Source organism: Engraulis encrasicolus, chromosome 10 (assembly GCF_034702125.1).
Source record: "Engraulis encrasicolus isolate BLACKSEA-1 chromosome 10, IST_EnEncr_1.0, whole genome shotgun sequence".
In the NCBI taxonomy this organism is placed as follows: Eukaryota; Metazoa; Chordata; class Actinopteri; order Clupeiformes; family Engraulidae; genus Engraulis; species Engraulis encrasicolus.
Genome location: NC_085866.1, coordinates 20,925,158 through 20,935,492, shown reverse-complemented (window position 1 = coordinate 20,935,492; position 10,335 = coordinate 20,925,158). Strand labels below are relative to the sequence as shown.

At 43.5% G+C, this 10,335-nt stretch overlaps 2 protein-coding genes across 2 annotated transcripts in view; one reads left to right on the top strand and one right to left on the bottom strand.

Moving 5' to 3' along the window:
• The first annotated feature begins 232 nt into the window (after positions 1–232).
• On the top strand, positions 233–2,437 carry ngrn (neugrin, neurite outgrowth associated). The gene is made up of 4 exons (XM_063208397.1): positions 233–593; positions 721–989; positions 1,089–1,199; positions 1,453–2,437. Exons 2-4 carry the CDS (start codon positions 784–786, stop codon positions 2,288–2,290), a joined length of 1,155 nt encoding a protein of 384 aa, XP_063064467.1. The 5' UTR covers positions 233–593; positions 721–783; the 3' UTR covers positions 2,291–2,437.
• A 1,057-nt stretch (positions 2,438–3,494) lies between these two features.
• sort1b (sortilin 1b) overlaps positions 3,495–10,335 on the bottom strand; it is a 30,765-nt gene continuing 23,924 nt past the window's right edge. The window contains exons 16-20 of the mRNA XM_063208372.1: positions 9,926–10,042; positions 8,070–8,178; positions 7,071–7,183; positions 6,356–6,485; positions 3,495–5,956 (exon numbers count right to left, since the gene is read on the bottom strand). Coding sequence (XP_063064442.1) covers positions 5,942–5,956; positions 6,356–6,485; positions 7,071–7,183; positions 8,070–8,178; positions 9,926–10,042 — 484 coding nt within the window. The 3' untranslated portion in view covers positions 3,495–5,941. The remainder of the gene's footprint in view (positions 5,957–6,355; positions 6,486–7,070; positions 7,184–8,069; positions 8,179–9,925; positions 10,043–10,335) is intronic.

The following is a 10,335-nucleotide window of genomic DNA, read 5'->3' as shown; positions in this document are numbered from 1 at the left end:
CCTGGAAAAAGAGATAGTGGCGCAGCGTTCAGACCTCTTGGGACTTGATACAGTCCTCTGTGGATACATTCAGAGCTTGATACAGTGTTTTCAGTCCTCAACTGTTACATTACATCCTGAACCTATAGTGCAACTATGTAACACCTATGTAACAACTATGTAACGAGTCCATTCAACACGGGACAAAGGGGCATAGGCGCCTAGTGAGGAAATAAGACGGGTTTATAGCACATTTGCATTGTCCAGTAAATTTCTGAGAGTGAGGTTTGACCAAGTTCAACAATATCATGAAACTGTAATCGAATTATGGTCTACTATATACTTTCTAATATAATTAAACAGTAAATTGTAACAGAGCAGTGACAACTTCTTCCAACCTTCCTGCAGCCAATCACAGAGCTTACAGCTCACTGTGTTTCCGGGTAAAGGCGGAAGCACGTAAAATGTGGGTTGATTACAGAGGCGTTGCGATTCACTCCTCAAAATACTATGTTAGTACTTGCTAGCTCAAATTCGTGAATGAAAACACTTTCTGATTTTGTGAATGAAAGGATAACTCATCCAACTGCCTTTCGGGACGGCGAATGACACAGGTACCGGTATACTTCAGCTACGTCAAAGGCATGCTATCACACATGGGCAGCGTCAACTGCTCTCATCTGATTGTCAGTTTGTCCCATGTAGAATAAAATGGTCAACATTCAATGTCTTATTCCACAGAACCAACGGTCTATTGCAACACCTTTTGGATTCAACTTGTCAGAAGCCAGCTGATGCTCAACAATGCTCATGTCAAGACTGTTTCGCTCTGTGATCTTGAAAGTGGACAGTGTCCCCCTGTCAGTGTTTACATCAAGGCCAGCTAGCCACGACTTGCGCAGATGGAATCAAAACCATGCTTTCGGCCCCAGACATTCACAGAAACAAAGGACGAACGATGATGGCTTAGATCCAGATGATGTGGAGTCTCAGATTGAGGCGGTGATCAGGTAAGCTTATGTGATGCAACTGAGGAGAATGATATTCTGTCAGGGTTTTTTTTTTTACCCAGTGGCACCTTCTAACCTTGGGGGTTTTTTTAATTGCAGAGAGGAAAAGAGAAAACAGAAAACTGTTAAATTCCACAAAATCAAAAGGCAACTGAGGCCCAAGGGAGCACCAGAAAGGAAACTTACTTGGGATGCCATTGAACAAATCAGGTAGGCCATTCTCAAGATTCAGAGGTCATTGAATGATCTTTTTGATGAACTAAATGTCAGCTATGTATGCCTGAAACATATGGATACAATGGATATTAAGCATTGTGGTAGAACACTTGTGTTACAAACTTGTTTTGGCTCCCTGCCCTTCGGCTGACCTTTTTGGTCTTGAACTGACTGGTTGCAGTTGAACCTCTTATTCATTGCATTCCTTACTGAACAAAACATTTTTAAAACATGTTGTTTCCATCAGGTTTCTGAAGCAGGATTCCCCAGAGGAGTGGACTGTGGGTCGTCTCGCAGAGGGCTTCTCCGTCACGCCTGACGAAATCTCCCGGATACTCCGCAGCAAGTTCACTCCTGCCCCCGAACAGAGGGTGAGGCAAGATCACACCGTGTTGGCTAAGCAGCAACAGCCGACCCTTGCAGATGGCACCGGCGATGTTCAGAGGCCCAAAACACTCCCGACACCCAGCAGCAGCACCCAGATCACACTGCCTGAGCAGCAACGGTACCTGGGTCTTGAGGAAGGCCCTGTGGTGCATTCTCCTCAGAAGAGGTTGCCTGCTGCACCCAGCACCCGAATGAAACTGGCTAAGGTGCAACAGCAGCAACCAAGTCTTGAGGACATCACTTTGGCGCAGCCTAGTAAAAAGTTGTCTACTACACCCAGCACACAGAACACCCTGACTGCGGGACCCACTGGAGCTCTGGGGGGCTCTACTAGTCAGAGCCAGGTGGTGGTGACTGCTGCGGCCAAAGGAAAAATGACACATGTAGGGAAGGGATCGTCTGTTGATTCCCTGAGGCCCTCACCACAGTCAACTGCCCTGAGAACTGGTTCTGTGATGAGCACAGTACCTTTGCATCATAAAAATGACAGTGTCAAGATGGCTGAAAAGATGGCTGAGTTGAAGTTTGAAGAGGGAAGCTATTCTGAAGATGGTGGTGAAGAGACGTGGGATGGAGTTACATTGACAGAGTCTGAATTACAGCAGCTATCACAAACTGTGACAGAGAAAAGTCCTTTGGTAGTGAAGAGTGGGAGAGAATACTTTGACTCAGAGGGCAATTTTCTCTACAGGGTATGAGTCGTCGACAATACAGAATGTTAAATCTGAAACTGGACTGAATTATTGTAATTGTGTGCTGATGCAAATGTTGCACTCCTTACAGAGGGTCACTTTCGTAACTAATACTGTTGCAAAATAAATACTACTTTGTACTATAGTTTTTAAGATTTGGTTTACACATTACATTTTTACTCCGCATGTACTTTTAATACTGTATTAAGTTACCTATAAAAGAGATTATGAACAACCTGCAGATGTGGCTGTGTGGGGCAGTGGTGGCTCAGGTGGTAGAGGAGCCTGTTTGTCTCGTATCAAAGTCCCGGACAAAGGGTGATATAAATTCTTATTTATAATCTGCATAAAATCTTTTTCTTCATTTACTTAATGGCAGGGGGGGACAAAGGGGTCTGTTGTCCCTGTCCCAGGGAGAAAGGGGGCCCAGAAATGGGTTCATTACATTGTATATTTCGAGTGGGGTTGGAGCAAGTGTGACAAAAGGATTTCATTACATTACATAACACTTAGCTGACGCGTTTATCCAGGCGACCTTCAGATACAGTATAACAGGGTATCGGTTACAGTACCTGGAGGAGCGTCAGAATAGGTGCCTTGCTCAAGGGCACTTCAGCTTTGGAGGGAGGAAGGGATTGGTAAGGTTGGGGTTTTGAACCTCCATCCTGTGATCTACAGTCCAACTCCCTAATGGCAGTCATGGGTAAGCCGTTAGGGCGTCAGACTTGAAGCCCAAAGGTTTTCGGTTCGACCCTCGACCCGCCAGGTTGGTGGTGGGGGGAGTAATTCACCAGTGCTCTCCCCCATCCTCCTCCATGACTGAGGTACCCTGAGCATGGTACCGTCCCGCTGCACTGCTCCCTTGGGGCACCATTGGGGGCTGCCCCCTTGCACGGGTGTGGCATAAATGCAATTTCTTTGTGTGCAATGTTATGTGCCGTGAACTCTTGTGTGCTGTGGAGTGTTGTCACAATGACAATAGGAGTTTCCCAGGTGGGCGGCTTGGCTTTTCTAACCATTACCCGACAGTTGCATTTTCATGGAATGCAAACTAAGGTAGACAAAACAACATCCTGTCAGGGTGTGGGAAAGTGTTGGTGAGGGTAGGGAAGCACTAATGGAAAAGAGGCGCCTTCAGAAGCTTCTTGAAGTAGCATATTATCTGAACATTTACAATACTTTTAAATAATTCAAAGAATTAAAACGGCACAAAAGGGACACATTAATTTATTTTTCTTCAACCAAAGCAAAATTTCCTTCCAATATACAGAACAAGAGCAGCTGATACAAACTCAGAGCAGCTGAATATTTACAGAGCGGTGACATTGAATGCTTATATACATTGATTTTAAAACGGCAAGACAAACCACACATCTTCCCGATTCCAGTTTACCAAGGAGCATATTGTATGTGTACCCTTCAAAAATCAACACACCAACTGCAACTGCAATCATTTCAACCAGAACTATTGTGCAAAAACAATAAGGGGAAAGGAAGAAACTGGGTCGTCAGTAGGAAACCGGAGCTACAACTGAATTAGCTTACATTCATCTGATGTAACTGGGCTGCCACGGTTACAAAAAATGTTAATGCCAGTGAGAAAAATATTGCTTTAAAGAATGACAGACAAGAGGCCATCTTCGCTTTTGATGCGACCATTGCTTTTTTTGTGGGGGAGGGGTGTTCTCAGAGCCAACCCCAGTTCTCAGGTATCTGTTTCTAATTGCAGTAGTCGTATGACTTGGGGTTGGCCAATATGTACAAAGGAAAACTCAGTGAGGCAGACCGAATGAGATGCTAGGCGTCTTTTGCTTCGTATGCAAAACCTTCTACAGTTATGTGTGACAAGTGACGAGTTCCACTGGAAACAGAATACAAGGGGATGGGCACACAGACCTGATACCCATCGTCAATAATTTAACAGGAGCATTACACCACTTGTGAAGGCACACACCATACCTCCAAGTCAGGCACTTGTTTGACCACATCCAGACAGTAGTATGTACATACATGCAGTGGGGCATTCCTGCTTCAGGAACACAAATTGTACCGTATACAACTTGCCAGCTGAAAAATATTACAACATGAGAGCTGACAAGGGGAAAGTAGTCTAACTTGAGTACGAAAGTCACATTAATATCTAAATCAGCATTTTTTTCTTAATTTCCATTGAAAACAATGGAAAAAGAACACTAAGCATTTGGGGAGACAATGTCAAAATTGGTAGGAAGACTTCACAATTTCTTTTCTAATTCAGTTTTTGGGGTGGAGGGGGCACAGTGAACTAAAACTATTCATATCGAAACAGCAAGGGCATCAGAGGATACATTAACATGTACACACATGCACCTTCTACCAGTGTCTATGATCGAGAAGTGAAACCATTTCAGTGGTGAGGCTCGAGGAAGTTATTAGAAACAAAGGGATGAGGAACAACTTAAAAGAGAAATGGCTGACATAACGTGTGTATATAGCTGTTTGTGCTGTCTGAGCAACCATATTGGTGCAAAATTTGCTATTAATAATGACAATTGTCCTTCAGCATATAAAACAATGATGCCCTCTACAAAAAACTGCACATCTTTGCATGAATATGAACAGAGCTTATCAGTTAAATATAAATGTGTCACATTCCTTCACACTGGTATTTCCATGACACATATTCCTTCTAGTGCAAGATTATATTTTACAAAATGAGGCCCAATTGACTTAAATGCCTAAACTTTCTGCTCTAACCCATTTTTAAAAATACTCTCTTTGCATGGCATTTCCAACCACGCACAACCACACACTCATATCAAATAATCACCAGTATTCTCTTGACCAAATAAATGACCAAATCCTGCTTGGTAAGCCTGCTTTGCTGATACACTGTATCTAAGCACGTTATTGCTCCTTACATTAGGGATAGGGCCATCTAAACACTTATTCTATGTCAGTAATCAGGTAAAGATTTTGGAAATTCCCCCAAATGTTAATCCAAAATAAATATCAGACCAACAAAGATTTTAAGAAAAAAAATCCTACGAATATTCAAATAAATCTGCATACATGTAAGTCCATATTCTTGATGAATTGGAAGGAAGTGAGTGGAAATACAGCTTTACGAACCCAATCAACCTTTGAAACTGAACAGGAACAGGGAAGGAAAAAAGATGGCCTCTGACCAAGCCTAACTGCATCCATGAGCATTTGTTTATGTTAAGATATGGCTCTGCAAAAAGGAACAATATGCAGATAAAATAGCTTTCTCTGTTTTCGTTTGTCCTTCAAAAATGTGTTTGCATATGACAGCCTTTGAAAAAAAAAAAGATAGAGCTCAAAATACCAGCACCTGGTAAGACGGCTGACTTAGCTGAATGCTAGCCACTCACGCTGGCCCGTTTCTCAGCCTACTTGTTGCTAGACCTGTAAGTAACTACAAGGTTGACGTGGATACCATCTTCTTGAGCGCCGTGCAAATGGAGGAATCCATCCCATCAGCACAGAAGCAAAGGAGGGAGGAGTGAGGATCAAGGTGGGATAAATGAAGGCCAGAAAGGCAGGAAATGACAAGTGTGCTTGAAGAGAGGAGAGGAGCCTTGCACAAGTGAGATCTCCCCCAGACGGCAAGAAGTTTTCTCAGATTCCTGCTGCAAACCTCAGAACTGCTGCTCCTCACTCCAGAAGATCCTGAGTGCATAAAAGACAACAATCGATTGATTAATAACCCAATTTTAAAAAGGCAAGGCAAAACAAAAGCAAGGTCACGAACCAGTGAAGGCTGTATTACTGTTAGTTTAAGGCGCATATTATAATCCTGTTTGACGTAATGGGTCAACATGTTTTTGTAGTGCTTTTCAACTCTTAAACCCTAGGAAAAATGCTTTTAAGTTGGGTCAGCTTTTGCTTGTACAGCCAAATGGCTTTAAAAACAAGAAACAGCTATCACAACAACTTTAAAGGAAACTTTAAAGGAAAGTTTGACTCATTCACTTTCACAAAAAAAAAAACCTAGAAAGGATCTCATGGCAGACTTTCCCAAAGGATGTATTACTGAGTATAGTGGCGCCTCCGTGTTGGGAGTCTTACCTCGTCTGAGTCGTCATGGAACTCTATCTTGGCAGACGTGGCCACGTTGGTGTCCAATGGCTCGTCTACTCCCTCAATGCCATTGACCTCAGCATTGTGTTGCAACACTGAGTATCTGTGTACCAGGAACCTGTGCAGGACGGTTGAATTGGGTTCCATTGTTAGGGTTCAAGCTAGGTAGCACATCCAAGAAATAGCGACACAACAGCACTTTGTGGGAAAGTACATATAAACAAAGCAATTACACTGAAAAAAGTGCTTGAGATTCATTGTGATTGTGAGGATGCGTTACTCATACATAGTCAAGTAGGCATGCTAGTAAATAGACAAACTATGGTATGTGATTTTAAAAAAAAATAGTTCTTTAGGTAATATTAGGTAAAATTATCATTATCCTACACTGTACTATGTACATTGTTATCCTACATTGCCTTTTAGGTACACTTTATTTGCATTACACATTCTGCTATTATGCGGAGCAATTCATAGATAGTTATTTTCATTATTAAGTGGCGCAGTGCGCTAAGCCCCCCACATTTGGGCTTGCATGCCCACGGGACCCCGGTTCGAGTCCGGCCGGGGTAATTTCCCGGCCCTGTCCCATCTCTCTCTTCCTATCGTTTCCTGTCTCCTCTCACACTGTCCTGTAGTAATAAAGCCCAAAAAGCCCCAAAAATACTTTAAAAAAAAGATTAAAAAAAAACTCCAGCCTCACCTTCCTCCACAGACGTACTTCTTTACAAACAGAACTCCAGCTGCGATGCTGATGATGAGGATGGCGATCACCGTGGCGATGATGGGAGCAGAGCTGGTGGGGTGGCTGTCCCTCTGTTCAGAGGAAAAACAACGGAGAGGGTTAAATGCAGTTTCTTGGTATAAATAATATCCTAATATCCCACAAAGAATAAAGAAAACAGTTTCATGCAAGGTGCGCCCCTTTCTCTTCTGATTCTAAATGTATTGTTTGGGCCAGCACCCTCAAAATGAATCACAAAACCCGAGTGAAGCTTGCTACCTGCCATACTTGACTTAAATAATATATTAAACATATGACAACATGAAAATATATATGGATAGAACTTCTTGATAAACATACACACTTGATAAACCGATATTAGGCAAAGTTTTCGCAAATCCCAATCACTGAACACTCTACTGGTATTGCAGGATTTTTCGGGATTAGGCCATTCCTGGCAGTAAAACATCTCTTGTCCATTACTCACTACATACATGCCTAGCACCTGCGACGATGTCTCTTTGGACATGAGCAGCGAGTACCTCATTCATCTTAAAGGAGCACTCCTACCAATATGCTGTTGTATTGCTCACGCTACCCTGGACTTGTCAGTACACGGTGATGATTAATTTTTTTGGCTCAGCCCTTTCCGAGATATGAGCTATTCTAATGGGGGCAGCTTTTGTTTTAAAAATGTTAACATAGGCCTACTCCAAATATTTTCCCAAAAGATATCGCTGTTTGCTAGTTGTCTGCTGATGTCGCATAACCTTTTGGATGTTTTTTGGAATAAATCAACATGTTTTTTTTAAATGTAAACAAACACCTGCTTCCATTACAATGACCAGGATCTCAGAAAAGGCTGAAGAAAAAAGAAAAAAAATCTCAGGTACTGGCAAGTGAGCATTACAACTGCATGTTGAAATTGGCTGAAGTTACCCTTTAATGAAAGTGGAATATAACACCACACGGACTTACCAGCAGTTCTGGGTCTATGAGGTCACTGACGCAGTTCTTGCTCAGGTCTATGACCTTTCGCACGGGCTGGTTTCCCCCTTCGCACTTGTCACCTGGAATTTTCCGGTACCTGGACACAAAGCAGCATGTGGGTCAAAGACGATTTTTTTTGTGGGGGGTGGGAGAGGGCTCAGATGTCAGGTGGCGCAACGGCATCTAATGCCCATTAATTAATTGGTAATCAGTGGTTGACAGGATGCAATGAACATGCTTCTTAATATAATAATCGCAGCATTTATTGCTTCAATATCAACAAATTCCTTTTTTTAAAAATCTGTTGATCTCTAAAGTGTCAATATAGTCTATAATAGGTCCTGTGGCTCCTCAATGTGAGCTGTCCTTAATATTGAAGCAATTAATGCTCGGCATTCATTTTTGAGTCCAGAAAAGGAATCCTGCTACAATATGCTCCCCGACCTCTGTGTGTGTTGAGCGCCACCAGGGGGCTCCAGAGCTCAAACACACAGAGGTTTAGTAGGAACCAGGCTAGTTTAAAGTGCAATTTAAAAGCAATATGAGAACAAAAATATGTAAGGGTTAACGTTCGGCGAGAAGGTCGCTACCGTGGAATAGCAGCACGACAGAGAGAATCTTTAGACCCCGACGCGGAGCGGAGGGGTCTTGTTCTCTCTGAAGTGCTGCTATTCCACAAAGCGACCGACTCGCCGAAAGTTAACCCGCTTATTATATGGATATACTTAAATGATTCACACATGGCGGGGACATTTCTTTAGGCCTATTTAATGTGAGGTCTAGCCTATTATAGCCTAGTTTTTAATGTCAAAAGATTGTTGCTGCGCAAAACAAAACAGTGCCGTTGTGGAACACCGCTAACAGCTAGGTAGCCAGGACAACAGGTGTAGTCTATCACAGCAGCTGATTAGTCTTGTTGAAAAGTCGCTTTAGCAGTGAAAAGTCTTGTTGCCATTGACAGCGGTCTGTTATAGACCAACCCGTCCGTTATCGAAAAATAACAGACGTGCGAACGTTGGGGAGCCCCGTTGAAATGAATGGAGCATTCGACCGATGACGTCACAACCATATAATATAGACCAATAATGAAGTGTTTTTTGTAGTGCGAAGGCTTGGGTCTCAGGGCCCTCTTGGCTCTTGGGTCTGTGGGCTTGGGCCCTTTGGGGTGCTTGTGTGCTGCATTTTAGTAACTAAAATGACTTCTTGGTCGTGGTCTTACCCATGGGCCTGCCGCTCAGGTACAAATACAGTATGTCTTTGTGTACTTGTGTAGAGGGACTTTCATCTGACCCATGGGCCTGCCACTCAGGTACTTGTACAGTATGCCTTTGGGGTACCTGTGCACTAAAATGACTTCTTGGTCGTGGTCTTACCTGCAGCTTAGATACTTGTACAGTATGTCTTTGGGGTTCTTGTGTACTAAAATGACTTTCTGATCGTGGTCTTACCCATGGGTGTGCAGCTACCTCAGATACGTATACAGTATGTCTTTGGGTACTTGTGTAGAGGGACTTTGGTCTGACCCATTGGCCTGCCGCTCAGATACTTATACAGTATGTCTTTGAGTACTTGTGCACTAAAGTGGGATTTTGGAGCCCTACCGTGGTCTAACGGTAGGGCACTCGTCTACTATGTGGCCGTCCCGGGTTCGATTCCCGGCCTGGGTCCTTTCCTGGCCTTTCCCTGTCTCCCTCTTCCCACTCGCTTCCTGTCACCATCTTCACTGTACTGTCATAAATAAAGTCGAAAAGACCCCAAAAAAATGGGATTTTGGTCCTGGTGGTCTTACCCCATGGGGTCTGCAGCTCAGGTACTTCTTATAAGGATTTTGGTGGTGGTCTTACCCATGGGTTTGCAGCTGCTCCTTCTTGCCGTGGAGGCAGAACTCCAGGACGTGGCCCTTCAAGTCGGGCTGCTCCAGACACTCTGAACTGTTTTCTGCACGGTAGTAGCCAAAGTCGCTGTGGGGTTGGTGAGTCACATTTATTAGTGACAAATTCAAAGAGTCATTTAAAAAAAAACTGACATAGAGGTGTTCATGTGGAAACTACCGAGTATGTGTATGTGTATCTGTTTCTCTCAGCGCCAATAGGGATGAGGGTGGGGTGACATTTGAGGTCTGACACGAGAGAGAGACACACACAGGGCTGTGTGTGTGTGTGTGTGTGTGTGTGTGTGTGTGTGTGTGTGTGTGTGTGTGTGTGTGTGTGTGTGTGTGTGTGTGTGTGTGTGTGTGTGTGTGTGTGTGTGTGTG